Source organism: Salvia splendens, chromosome 20 (assembly GCF_004379255.2).
Source record: "Salvia splendens isolate huo1 chromosome 20, SspV2, whole genome shotgun sequence".
Lineage (NCBI taxonomy): Eukaryota > Viridiplantae > Streptophyta > Magnoliopsida > Lamiales > Lamiaceae > Salvia > Salvia splendens.
In genome coordinates, this window is record NC_056051.1 from 601,400 (window position 1) to 616,551 (window position 15,152).

At 37.4% G+C, this 15,152-nt stretch overlaps 1 protein-coding gene across 2 annotated transcripts; it reads left to right on the top strand.

Moving 5' to 3' along the window:
• Window positions 1-971: 971 nt before the first annotated feature.
• Window positions 972-6,160, top strand: LOC121782997 (oligouridylate-binding protein 1B-like). Of its 2 annotated transcripts, none has more exons than XM_042181026.1 (12): window positions 972-1,236; window positions 2,368-2,429; window positions 2,757-2,885; window positions 2,979-3,055; window positions 3,139-3,200; window positions 3,304-3,391; window positions 3,513-3,588; window positions 3,672-3,702; window positions 3,789-3,908; window positions 4,197-4,282; window positions 4,595-4,771; window positions 5,657-6,160. In XM_042181026.1, the coding sequence occupies exons 2-12, from the start codon at window positions 2,418-2,420 to the stop codon at window positions 5,936-5,938; spliced, it is 1,140 nt and encodes a 379-aa protein (XP_042036960.1). In that variant the 5' UTR covers window positions 972-1,236; window positions 2,368-2,417; the 3' UTR covers window positions 5,939-6,160. The 2 variants fall into 2 exon arrangements, with proteins under 2 accessions (XP_042036960.1, XP_042036959.1); XM_042181025.1 differs by having other exon boundaries at window positions 2,783-2,885.
• The last annotated feature ends 8,992 nt before the right edge of the window (window positions 6,161-15,152 follow it).

Consider the following 15,152-nt stretch of genomic DNA (forward strand, 5'->3'; position numbering starts at 1 on the left):
ACCAATATCCCTATAAAATATCGAAATATTTTGTTAAACTGGTCAGAGATAAACCATAAACTAGTAGGTTTTCCTATCAATTTAGCGCTTCAAATTTTAAAACATTAGTCTAAAAATTATGGGTGAAAATTTTAACGGTATTATTTGTTTCCTAATATTCAACTGGTTTAGCTTTACTCGAAGTGGAATGCTTATTTATGATGCGTTTAATTTGGGACTATGAGTCTATTTAGAAATAGTAAAATTTTAATAATTAGTATTGTTATGATTATTATTACTCCTTATTAAGTACTTTAAGATTCTTTTTTTCCATATATAATTAAATGTCATATTTATTTTAATATATTTAATAATAGAGTTTATATTCTACTAACTCATCTCATTCATATTTTATTTTAAAATTAATAGTATATATGGGCAGTTAAATCTCATTAATCAACGGTCCAGATGATCTGCATTATTACACTATAATGGTGCATTATTAGTCGGTGTGCATTATTCAACTGAAAATCTGCATTATTAAATGACACGTGACACCAATCTAACCGTCGGATGACAAAATCGTGGGGCTGAGACTAAAAAAAACAAAAAACAAAAGATAAAAAAGGAAATAAATACATATATATAAGTATGACTAAATTTTATTAATGTTTTCTATTATTAATTTTCTTATTTTAAAATTAATATATATAAGTATGACTTATATTTTATTAATGTTTTCTATTACTAATTTTCTTATTTTAAAATTAATATATATAAGTATGAATTATTAATTTTTAAAATATGTGCTAAGTCAATTTTGAAGATATTTAATTTAATTGTTTAAACTGAAGTCGTTCTAGTTGTATAATCATGTAGTGCGTACAAGTAAACCATGGGTATTTTGCAACGCGTCAAGTGGGACCCAGTCGAAACACTTGGGGTATAAATTTGTTGAGAAGCAAATTATTTCTCCTCTTTGAGCAAGGCATTTTCTTTTTGTCTTTTTTTTCTGATTTTTGTTTTTCTTCTTTTTTTTCCACTTCTTTTCCCTTTCCTCATTTCCCTCGCTCGACGAGCCCTAATCCGATAATATTTCCGTTTCGATCATTCGATTGATCGATTTTTAGCTGAAAAATCAAGCAAAAAAAAATGCTGAATCAGAGATTTAAGCAACAACAGCATCAGGCGTTGATGCAGCAAGCGCTTCTTCAGCAGCAGTCGCTCTACCATCCAGGCCTCTTAGCTGCTCCGCAGGTTTTTATTTTTTTTGGCTGCTTAGCATCTTCTTTTTTCTGTAGTTAATTGATATTTTTCTAGGTTTTTTGTGCATTTCGGAATGCCTCGGGTGTTGATCTAGGTGATTTTGTTTGCTTGTTCGTTCACTGAGATTTTACGTATTGGTTGCTTTTATTGGCTAGTTTTCTTCATGCTTTTGTTGTGTTGCAGACTTAAGTTTTTGTTTGCTTGGTCATTGATGTGGTTTTGGTTTTCGGAAATTTGAATTTGAATGGCTGGTTTTTTAGTTCCATTTTGTAGTTGTTTGTTTGTTGAGTTGCTGACTGTATATGAGTGCGATTAGATTGTGGTGGAGGAAACTGTAGATCATCGAATGACCTAATTTTCCTTTCCATAAACTAATTCGGAGCCATTGGAAACTGCACTACAAAATCATTTTACTTTAGAATATACCTCCTAGTAAGTTCTCAATAAATAGGAAAATCTATTCTGCAAAGAGTTGTGACTCTAAGGAGAAACGAGAAAGAAGGAAATTCTCACTCGAGAATATGCTTTTCTACTAGATGTCTAGTTAGTAGTTAATCTGAAAGACCAGTCCATCACCAGAAGAAGTTACCTGTTTCATGACGAATATCTTTTTGTTTAGGTAAATATAATATTACCACATGCAAAGAGAAAGAAAGGTGAAGCAGATTGTGTTGCTGGGTAAGCATTGTTTGCAACACTGCAATCAGTTGGCTTCCCTCTCAAAGGATAAATATGTAGTTAGTTTAAGTTCATCAATCTTTACATGATTTTATTTTATGGCAAAAGTGTTGAGAGCAAATTTTTGGCTGGAAGATAAAAGATGGACTATTGGTGCCTGGTATTTTTGTGCCTCTCACTATTTCAGAAAGTAAGCGGTACTATTTGATATGTGAAGCAAATGTGGTGGAGTTACAGTAGTTTCCTTGCATTTTAAATGTGTAAAGCTGATGGATATTGAATGTATTTGCTTCTCATTCCCGCTTGTATCTTTTTCTTTCCAAATCCTTCACTTGTGTAGTTATCTTTTCCTTTTTTGTCCCTTGGGTGATTTGAATTCTGGCCAATGGTTTGGAAATTACTTGTCCTTTTCAGTTTAATTCATTTCCTCCTCTCGGTTTGCAGATTGAGCCAATTCCTAGTGGAAATCTGCCTCCTGGATTTGATCCAACCACATGCCGCAGTGTGTAAGTGTTTATTTTTGGATTTCTTATTTGGTTTTGTTTAACCTTTTGAGTAACATTTAATGATATAACTGAGTTATCGCTCCACAATTAAATTCACATGCCTTACTCTCTCTCTCTATATATTTCTAATAATAGAATCTATTTGATGCTGATAGTCATATATGACCTCCTTTTGTAGATCATCTACTTCTTTTGAGGAATACTCTTGTATCTGCACACATATATATTATCTTGCTCATAAATGTGATATCATTTTGTCATTCTTGGGAAGATTCTTATAAATTCCTTTATTTTTCTTTGTTTTCTTTTCTTTTTTTACATTTCCAGGTTTTTTATTTTTTGAGAAAATGCAGGTATGTTGGGAACATTCATATACAGGTGACAGAACCGCTTCTTCAAGAAGTTTTTGCAAGTACTGGTCCAGTTGAGAGCTGCAAGCTTGTTAGAAAAGAAAAGGTGTGAATGCTCTCTAATAAAACCTTTGGGTTATTCACTTACATCTAAATTTAGGATTATATTGACATTGTTTGCATTGATTTTATGGTGCAGTCATCCTATGGGTTCATTCATTACTTTGATCGTAGATGTGCTTCACTTGCAATAATGACTCTTAATGGAAGGCACTTGTGAGTAGTAATTACTGAAGAGTGAAGATTTAATCTCTAAGTGCTGTGCTGTTCACAGTAATATTACCTTTTGTGAATTTCAGGTTTGGGCAGCCTATCAAAGTTAACTGGGCATATGCTAGTGGTCAGAGGGAAGACACATCAAGTGCGCATCTTCTTTGATGCTTTTATACATATGGCATCGGCTAAATTAGCTTACAGTTTGTATGTTCGTTTAGTGTCTCATGAAAGTTTAAATCTGATTGCAGGTCACTACAACATTTTTGTTGGTGATCTCAGCTCTGAGGTTACTGATGCTATGTTGTATGCATGCTTTTCTGTTTATTCTAGTTGTTCGTAAGCATCTCTCGCCCTCTCCATTGAATTTCTTTTAGCTCTTGTTTGTCATAGTAATACTTTGATTATTTTCATCTGATCGTTAGTTCTAAGAGGTGTTAACTATCTCTTTTTATACTAGTGATGCAAGGGTTATGTGGGACCAAAAGACTGGCCGTTCTAGGGGGTTTGGATTCGTCTCCTTCCGCAACCAGCAGGTAAATCTATGTGATATCTGATCTTTTGTTCATGCTAGTGTTTACATTATACAGAAATTTTGAGTATGCCTTTTTTTTCCCAGGAAGCTCAAAGCGCAATAAATGATTTAACTGGTAGGAATGGTTTGGGTTAATTCCTCAATAAACACTGTATTTTATTTAACAGAGATCTTAAGGTTGCTTTATATGAAAATTTGCAGGAAAATGGCTTGGTAGCAGGCAGATACGTTGTAACTGGGCCACAAAGGGTGCTGGTACCACTGATGAAAAGCAGAATTCGGATGCTAAAAGTGTTGTGGAACTAACAAACGGCTCTTCTGGTGAGTATGTTAGGGAACTATAAGTTTTAGTCGTTGCAAGTGACTAGAAGATTTTACTGACTCTGAACTCCGAAGTTAGTAATCACAGGCTGTTGAACGAATAAATGTTGATTTATATCTAGGCGCTTTTTTAGTCGTCGCATGAGGGTGCCGTTTGTTGTTTTTCCATTAGAAACAACTAGACACCAGTTTCTATATCGCCTTCCTTTCATGTCTACTTGCTGTAGTAACTAGGTGATGACTACATATTGGTGTGACCATAACTGATGCATACTTCTGCTTTTACAGAGGAGGTTAAGGAGGCTGCGAGCACTGATGCTCCCGAGAATAACCCTCAATGCACCACTGTGTATGTCGGTAATCTTACTCCAGAAGTAAGTCCTCTTTTTGCTTGCTTCTCCACTCCCCTTATTTAGATTGTCTCCTCTGATATGATATCAGAATATGACTTTATGTCGGAATGTTGGGATATGGAACTCTTTAATGGTCTAAACAAATTATATATAGAAGAGTATGCAACAAGTCATGGCATGGATAAGCTTGCGATTCTTCATGGGTTTCCGCAATGATAACTTGATTTGGATAGTTGATTGGTTGAATAATCAATTTTAAACACATCTCACGTGTTGACTACTTGACCAGAACTGGTGTCACAAAATTTATTTTCCTTGGTTTTATTCTTCCAGGTAAGCCAGGTTGACCTCCACCGCCACTTCCATGCACTTGGTGTGGGATCAATTGAAGAAGTTAGAGTGCAACGTGATAAAGGATTTGGCTTTGTGAGGTACAGCACCCATGCAGAGGCTTCTGTCGCCATTCAATTGGGAAATGCTCAGTCATATCTTTGTGGCAAACAAATAAAGGTTTGTTTTGTTCCTACTTGTTTTTATGGAGAATGATACAGAGTAATAGGCTGGTGTACCATAATCATTCACTAATATCTCAGCATACAAACCATATTGCACAGTTCACATGATAACAATGAAGAAGCTGATGGAAAATAAGAAAGAGTTAAAGATAGAAGAAAACAGAGATACTCCCTCCGTCCCAAGTTACTTGAGTCGTATTCCTTTTTGGGTTGTCCCAAGTTACTTGAGCCATTTCTCTTTTTGACTAAAAACAAAACATCTAATCACACTTACTTTATTCTTTCTTTTACTTTACCCTCTCCCATCTCTCTTACTCTATTCTCTCTTCTACTTTATTTAATTCACTAAATACAACTTTCTTAAATCCCGTGCCGAAAAGAAACGCTTCAAGTAACGTGGGACGGAGGGAGTAGGAAATAAACAAAGATAAATAAAATAAAAGATTAATTTTCCTCCCATGACCAAGATGCCCAAGGGTGTGGGATACACACGGGCCCAACTCGAATTGCCCCAAGGTGGCTGGTTATCGATGTTCAAGGGGCACAGGTGGGGCAGTTGGTAGGGAGCTGGTGCAGATAAAAAACACACCCCTACTTGTAGTTGCCACCTTCCATACTTCGACCCTTCCTTTCTTCCTCCTTCACCTCTGCTTTGCCTTGGATTTTTGTTATTCCTCTTCTTAACTGGAAGGACTACGGTGACTCTGTTTATCCTGCATAATCACCAGTTTACTTTTAAATATGATGTGGATCGTGATTATGGATAATGGTCATTCTCCCTCATGTTATACTTATGTCCGAAATGTCATGTCGGAAGCAATATATATTTAATATTTTTATATATTGTCACTATTTGTTCAAGCTATTTTCCATTTTTCAGTGTTCGTGGGGTAACAAACCTACTCCTCCTGGAACTAGCTCAAACCCACTCCTTCCACCTGTACCTGCACCGCTGCACGGCTTATCTGCTGCAGACCTTTTAGCATATGAGCGGCAATTCGCAATGAGCAAGATGGGTGGTGTCCCTGCCCTCATGCCTCATCAGGGTCAACACGGTCTGAAGCCAGCAACGATGGGAATGGGCGCAGGCGCAAGTCAGGCCATCTATGATGGTGGTTATCAGAATATAGCTGCCGCCCAGCAGCTTATGTACTACCAGTGATCTGTTGAGATTTGATATACGTGATGTAGAAGGTTCCGGGCTCTATGGGGCCGGCCCTGTGTTGAGTTGTCAACATTTTCTAGGATGTGTAAAATCTTTGTTTGCAGTTTGTGCTGGCCTTGTGTATTGTGTTGAGTTCTCAGCTGCTTATGTACTACCAGTAATAACTATGTATGTTTGGATTCTTGTAGGAATGAACAGTATGATGGTATATTTGCGAAATTTGTGAGCTAGAAACACCAAGATTTTCTATTCATTCACTTATAGATGATGATTTTCTCAGTCTGAATTTCGTTGTTGGTCAACGCAAATGAGTTGGTTATTGTCACTTGGATCGGTAGGCTTTCTGACATAGCTATTGGTTCAATGTTCCATTGGTGAAACTTGAATGCCAAAAAAAATAAGAATATCTTCCTTTTTAATCTGGCTTATAAAAATATTTCATTTTTATTTATGGAAATTTCTTCCATACTAATTACTCATATTTATCAATTTATTTACAACTTACAAGGATCAATATTAAACATGAATAATTACTCATATTTATCAATTTATTTACAACTTACAAGGATCAATATTAAACATGAATAATAATGTGAGTTTCATTATTTAACCAACTTTCTGTTTTTAACTACCATTTTCCTACTTTCTCATGTTTTACCAATTACTCCATCCGTCCTACTTTAGGAGTTGCATTTCTAAAGTAGGAGGGAATATGTATTAATTCTCGTGCCGTCCCAAATGCTTTTATTTTTTGGGGTTGGAGGGAGTGTAAAACAATAATAAAATTCTACTCCCTTCGTTCCACCGTAATTGAGGCGTATTCTTTTTAGAGTCGTTCCACTATAAGTGAGACATTTCCTTTTATGCAAAAAAACAATACTCTATCTCCTTACTTCATCTTTTCTCCTACTCTTTTCTCTACCTTTTTTTCGTACTCATATTTTACTTTTTATTAATTTAATCACTAAACATAACTACCTAAAAACCCGTGGCCAAAAGAAATGTGTTATATATGATGGGACGACGGGAGTACGTTTTTTTCACTATAATCTTATGAAAAGAAATTCATCATAATAAGCACTTTTACATGTGTATTATTATTGAAGGGAAGAAGGCTACAAAGTCTTCAACTAAGGTGGTACTAAGGTGGTGTTAGGTTTCCTAGATAAAATAGTAGAAAGATATAATATAGAATTAAGTTGTGAGATTATTTAGTAGAAGCGGGTTGACAATGACTATTTATTACATGAATATCCATCTAGGATTAAGTCATGAGATTCAATTTCATGTACCAAAATTAATTATAAATTTAATCATAAGATAAATCTTGTAAATCGAATATCTGTAAGTGAAAAAAATTAGCACCATGTCCTCCAAGTATAGATATTTCAAAACAAAAATTATTACCCTTCAGGCCATCATGCATAAAACCAAACCAGAAACCTGGAGAAATTGGTGAAGATCTTTGACTACGAATTAATTATTGATAAAAGGAATTAAAATATGAAAAAAGGATAAAGAGGAGATGATTCAGTTAAATGAAAAAAATAATACAGGTTTGAGTTCTGAAAAAAATAATATAAGTTTGAGTTTAGTGTAAATGATTGGAGATACCAAAATTTTTTTAGATCTCGATTCCAAATATATAAAATACAGTGGAATTCCAAATATATAAAAACAGTGGAATTCCAAATATATAAATACAATGAAATGAAATATTAATACGTAAAAAGTAAGTCTCTTATTTTACAGAACTACGGGCAACATAACGGACAAATTATACCAAAAGTACATATTTTGGGCTTTGGGTTTGTACTTTGTAGATGTTGCAGGTTATAAAATTCCAAAAAATAAGACAGTAAAATTGTAAATTTGTACCAAAATGCATTTTTTTTTTGTTGAAGATGAGAATTTGATCAAAACCGAATGAAAAGAGTCATGTATGTTTGCGAAGTATTTCAAAATCTCAGATAAACTAAGATCGCAAAGATAGGCGCTCTATGACAATAATATAAACCTAGGAACAAGAAAATAAATTTATAGTATATGTATATTTGGTCTTTTTTTCATGTAATTGCGCTACAATATGTCGGTTAAGGTTTCAGCCTAAGCATGGAGCATTATAAATTCGTTATCATGGAAATCATGTGGCGAATTGGATACATTTGTGAAATTTTTGTAGTTGAACTTTCGTATCATGGAAATTAGCAAACTCCCTCCGTAAAAAAATGGTTTTATTTGTGAATTGTACGAGTTTTAATGTAAAATTGGTAAAGTAAGAAAGAATGAGAAAAAAATAGGTGAAGTAAAAAATGGTTTTATTTGTGAATTTGTAAAATTTGTCAAAACATATGCAACACTTATTAGTACTCCTTCCGTCTCACAATAAGTGTCACATTTTATCATTTCTGTTCGTCTTACAATAAGAGTCACATTTCATTTTTATAATAAATAGTAAGTAGGTCTCACATTACACTAACACACTTCACTCACATTTTATTATAAAACCAATATTAAAAAGATGGCCCCATATTCCACTAAATTTTTCAATCTGCTATTCTTTTGATTCTTAAAACTATGCTAACTAATTTTAAAGTGCTAACATACATCCAATCACGTGATGCCACGTGGCACAAAAAAAATGCAATATTGTAAACACAAAAATGCAATATACATTTGTAGAAGTCATAGATAAATTTTGGCAGAGTCCATTTTAGTTATAGGCAGATTGCATTTATTATTGTTGAGTTTTGCATTTTAGATATTGATTGTTTAATTTGCATTTTATAAATAGACGGATTGCATTTATATATAGCTTATTTTGCATTGTAGACAATTAATGTTAAAATGCAAAACTTAACAATATAAAATGTAATTTGCCTATAACTAAAATGCAATATGCTGAAACGCATGTACAACTTCAGTATTTTGCATTTTTGTGTTTACAATATTGCATTTTTCGTGTCACGTGGCAGCACGTGATTGGATGTTTGTTAGTACTCTAAAAGATGCACCCTAGTGCTCCCCTATATCTATAAATAGGTCAATTGTTGGAGAAAGGATTTGATGTTAATATCAAGAATTCTTATCCGTCTATCAATGATGCTCGAGGTAGTTTGATTGCCTGTGTGAAGATGTCCAAAAATAGATTATTTGCATTGAACATGAAACATGATATGTTGAAGTGCATGAATACTATTGTTAAAGATGAATCGTGGTTATGGCATTTGCGTCTTGGACATCTAAATATTGGTGGTTTGAAGCTTCTGTTCTCAAAGAATATGGTGAAAGGCTTGCCGCATATTAATCATCCTGAAGAAGTTTGTGAAGGATGCATACTGGGAAAACATCACAGGCCAAGTTTCTCAAACGAAATGAGATGGAGAGCACGCTCGTTGGAGATCGTTCATACAGACGTTTGTGGTCCTTTGAAGCATATATCTACCGGAGGTAATCGCTACTTTTTAACTTTCATTGATGATTACTCCAAAGAGACTTGGATGAAAGAAAGAGCGCTACCGGCTACTGTTTTTATATTGGAGATGCTGTCTTTACTTGGTCGTCAAAGAAGCAAGCTATAGTGACACTCTCAACATGTGAAGCCGAGTATGTTGCAGCAAGTTCAACGGTGTGCCATTGCATTTGGTTGAGAAATTTATTAACTTTTCTGGGATTTGCGCAACAAGGCCCGACGGAGATACATGTTGATAATAAGTCTGCAATAGCACTTGCAAAGAATCCAGTGTTCCACGAAAGAAGTAAGCATATTGATACTCGTTATCACTTTATTCGGGAGCACGTGAACTAAAATGATGTGGAATTAGTGTACTGTAAGTCACAGGATCAAATTGCAGACATATTTACGAAGCCACAAAAGCAGGATGTTTTTGGAAGATTGAAGTTTATGCTTTGAATGAAGATCATGAACAATTGAGTTTAAGGGAGGATGTTGAGTTTATTAAACTCAATTACTTCACAATTAAGGAATTTTAAGTTTATTAAAGTATTGGAAGCTTGGTGAACATTATGGAGAAATCAAGAAAATATGAGATTATGATGAAGTGGCCGGAGGATTCTAGAAGATTAAAAGTTGTCATGCAACTTGTAATTATTAGAATTATCTAGCTCCATGCATTAACCGACATAGAGAGATAATAGCAATATTATATTTAGAAAGAAGATAGCTAGAATTCTCTAGATGTGCTAATGTCGGTTAAGAACCGACTTAGACTTTCTATATATATATTGGCACTATGCCATTTTGTAGAATGTGTACCCAAGAGAAATATAAGAAAGGGTGTGTGAAAATAGTGACAAAAGAGTCGTAGCTCATAGTTAGAAAGAAAGAGAGAGTTTTGTAGTGCGGTAGCACTTTTGTATGAGTGTTTTTTGTCATTCCTTTTTAATGAGAAGTTTTTAATCCCACTTGTCCTTCCATACTTCGTCTTTGTGGAGTGGTTCTGTATTTTGTGTGTCAAATATTCCAACAATTCCGACCAGTAGCAAGTCTTAAAACTAGAAGGTGGAACATCTCCAATCCAAGAATATCAATTAGACCTGGATCATCGACGTATAGAACTTTATCCTCCATGTTCTTGATGCAGTCAGTAAGATGAGACTCCAAGGTTTTCATTTTGCCCTGCACCTCTTTCAGCTTTGCTTTCTATCTTTGTTTCTTGAATAGCTAGGTCGGATGTTGACTCAAGCAGCGCTGTTTCGGTGATTCTTGTGGTGCCGGTTTCGCTTCTTATCCTCCGAAAATTCTTCAAACTCTCTTGATCCATTCCGTCTGAATTCGAAGCTGCAATGTGACTTTGAAGTTTGATACGATCGTAAAAAAATTGCGAGAGATGAAATTGGGAGAGACTATGAAAAGATCGGATGGAAATTGGGGGAAAGAAGAACGGCGAGAGATTGAAATTGAGGGAAAGAAGAATTGAATTAAGAATTCATCTCTTTATTTATACTCCTGCTTTACATTGGTTAATACTCCATCCGTCCCACAACGGTCTTACCTTTTTACTCCATCCTACAAGAATATGTACTTTCTAATTTTGAAAAGTCTTTCCTCTCTAATAAGGTAATAATGTGGGACTCATTATCTACTATCAATACTTTAATTACCTTTTTCTCTCTACATCTCTTTTACTTACCAATTTTACATTAAAACCTGTGCTGTCCCTAAAGTGCGTATTTTTTTGGGACGGAGGGAGTACGGATTATAATTGTATTTATATATTTGATTATAAATTTATAATTTAATCGACAAAGTCTTCATAAATGGCTACTACTACTACTACTATTATAATAATAATAACAATAATAAATTAAGAAAAATCTTAATCTAATTATTAAAATTATCCGTTAGAATACTAAATACTAATATTAATCTAATTCATTAAGAATCGCCACTCGTGGTTTGGCGCTCTTGTTGTGCCTCGACGGCCATCCTTTGGAGCTCGGCTATTTGTTTACGTTTTTGCACATCTTGAAGCCTTTGAGCTTCCCAAAATTATTGTTCCGTCGTCTGCCAATCCCCTTGAGCCTCCCAACCTTTACAATTGAAGGTGTTCTATTCTTGTTGCTCTACCCTATAAGTGTCCCAAGTTTGAGACATATTTTGCATGTAGGAGAATATTTCTCCTAGGAGTGCGGAGGTGTCGACTTGAAAGTCATCTTGGGGATTGGGCCAACCGCGATGGCAGTTAGCCCGATTACGGCGGCGGTGGCCCTATACTTCTTCTTCCTCTTCTTCTTGATGTTGGTCACCCCCTTAGCATTTGAATGCTCGTCTCCCTCTTGATATGCATTGATGTCGTCGAACGTGTGATCCTCCTCGGGAGCAAAGTCGGGGATGCGAGTGGGGATATTCATTTTTCATCTCTCCCCTTGAACAAGAGTTGCTTCAATGGCATGTCTATGGGCTTGAGTGTTGAGCTTCCACATGCCTTGATTGGCACACGTATCCCCTTTGGTCAAGTGTGGGATTTGAACGGAAAAATGATCCCGCTCTCCTTGCAAGAAAAATGCTTGGCCCTAGAATCCGTCTTCATGAGCCCGATCGATAATAACACTTCATGAGTGCTGAACATCTCTCCCATGTCGGCAGTAAAGTTGATAGTCGGGAGCCCCACATGTTCGACAATTGCCGTGATCAATCCCCCGCAACATATAGTGCTTCTGTCCTTCTTGGAGATGCGGTTGAGGTAAGTGGTGATGCAGGTGCCAAAGTTAAACCCCCTTTTGGTGAGGAGGAACCACATCACATGGAGCTCCGTTTGAGACACTCCTCCGCCATCTATTTGAGCAAAGATCAATTGATTCATGTCGCGGTGGAGATATCTAAGACTGGGGTTGCGGATGGACGTCGAATTGGCATGTCCCGACATGAACTAGAACAAACTTTGGGGGACGGAGGAAATAATATATTTACTTGATGTCGCTCTTTATTTTAGTATGTAAACTATTTATATTTATAATATTTTTGTCTTGAGTTCGAAGCCGATTTTAACAACGTAATTGTACGCAACTAGAAAAAAAGGGCAAAACTGAACGAAATTTCAACCAAACTAAGCAGAAATCAAAAGAGAAACAAGTCAAACGGTATAAATAAAGGAAGCTTGATCACCAATTACATGAACTTTAAATGTGTCCATACACAAACACAAGCTAAAAAAAAGAGACAAACTTGGCACATCACATCTTCAAATTGATTTGGCATCTCAATTTGTTGAGTACATATATATGTTAGAGCTTAGTATAACAAAACATCCAACCATACCAGCTTGATGTTGTAGAATATCGAAGCAGATATGCCTCTAGACGAGACGCCATGCCCAGACGTGATCTTCCGCTTCCGGCCGTTCCACCTGCGGCTACCTCCGGCCATTCTTGGCATTCTTTCTTCGGCTGCTCTCTCTGCGTTTTGCTGATGCTCCAAGACCAGAATTCGTTCACATTTTCTTGAGGAACTTTAATCGACTGTTTAAAGGAAACTTCAGCAACAACAACAAACTGAACAAGAAAAATGTTACAAAAGCAGGCATGATTGGACAAAGGCAAACTAAGACGAGTCGAAAGGGATTTTGCGAAGGTCTCTCCTTCTAGAGTGGGGATAAAAAAGACGACACCGTCCCAAAAACCAACTAATAAGGAGCATAATTTACAACTCACATTTTCGACATCATCATCGCTGTTACAGGTTCCTACGTCGTACAGAAACCTTTTGTTTGCATCCGAAAGAACTAATAACATAAGCATCTCGTGAGTCCAAGCATCGTATAATAATACGTACACTTGCTATCATGTTACAGTCTCAGCATATGATCAACTACAATATATGAGTGAAGAATAATAAAGATTTCAGCCCCAAATTTTCATCCTTTTTCCCGAAATTCGCTCCCATCATCCAAAGACTTGCACAATTTATTCCAAGACATGGCATTTTCTAGCAAGCAGGATAGAGAAAGGAGGAGGCTTCAAATACCTGAATAAACTTGCTGAATATCTTGAAATTTTTCCTTTGCCTCTTTAACAAACTTTTGATTTGCAGAAGCACTGCAACGATCCGGATGCCATTTCTACCATGAAACATTGAAAAGAACAAGACCAAATTCAATTTTCCACATCCAAAAAAGAAATTTAACATGATCTTCACCGTGATTCATGACCTTTTTTTCCTAAAGTAGCAATCATTTATTGAAACCAATATCCCTCACTTATTTCTACCTTAAGCTTCAAGAATCCCATTCTCAACTTGCAACTGGTATTAAGAATAAAATACATGAAAAATTTTAATTACAAATTCTAGCCATTGCAAGTTTCTTGTAGGCATTTCTCAGATCAGCTGGCGTGCATTCTTACTTCGGCCCCATAACACCATAGAAATCACTGTTTTTCTCTTTCTCAGCTGCCATTTCTCAGCTCAACAGGAAATATCCGAGAAAAATTCTCTTTCAAAAGTTGCCAAGAAAATATTACTCATCCGTCCTTTAGGGCATCAGCAGTGGGGCGCCTTAAGAGCATCTCCAGTGGTCGGCTAGCGAGCGGCTCGCCGAACTATTGCAGCCGGGGAGCTCCAAATCAACGAGAATTTCGGCGAGGAAACGCCGATTCCCTAGCGCTCGTCGATCGGCTCGCCGCTATTGCAGCCTCCCGATCGGCGAGGAACCGACGAACCAATTTTTTTTTTAATTTTCTAAACAATATATATACGCGATTTGCGCGACATTTTCATTCGCACCACTTGTTTTAACGAGTACTCTCTCTATCTTAATTTCTGTACAAGATCAACAACGTGAAATGAATCTCAACAACGAGCCAAATTTAGGGTCGAGCGGGTCGCAAACTCCCACGGTCCCTTTGGGAGGTGGATGGAATCAGATGCCCGGGTACTACAACAACATGTACCCTTGCCAGCAGATGATGTCCGGGATGGCATTTGGTGGTGGTATGCCGGGATGGCAGGGGACGCCGGGGGGATTAGGGGGGACCGGGGATGCATCCCAGGATGACGATGATGCCGGGGGGTCAGGGGAGACCGGGGATGCATCCCGGGATGACGATGATGCCGGGGGGTCAGGGGGGACCGGGGATGCATCCCGGGATGCCGATGATGTCGGGGTGGGCACCCGGGATGCAGGGGACGCCGGGGATGGCGGGAACGCAGGGTACACCGTGGGGGCAGGGGACGCCGGGGGCTCTGACGTCTATCGCCCCAGCTTTGATTTTGGTACTGCTGCTTCGCACACATCGATTCCAGCGGAGACACAGTTCGAGGGGATTGATACCTTCTCCTTAGATGAGTTGGGTATAGATCTCGAGGCACCGGACACTCCCGTGGGGCGGGGTCGGGGCGCGCCCAAGAACAAGAAGGGGAAGAAGGTGGTCGGCGAGTCGTCGCAGCCGAAGATACGGAGGAAGTGGACAGACGCGGAGAACGTCGCGCTGTCCAAGGCGTGGGTGAGTGTTTGCAATGACCCCCTCGCCTCGAACAATCAGAGGATCGTTAACTTGTGGGCTAAAATAGCAGCAGCCTATCAGGCATTTTGCCCAGGAGAAGACACTCAGTGGGGAGGAGGGCCGGAAGGAAGGGATGGGACCGAATCCGGTCTGGGGTAATCGATCTCCCCACCGTCATCATCGGAGTAATCCCGAAAATAAGCTTCGAAGTCGTCATCGGAATGAACGAGAGGCTTAGATCTGAGCGGCT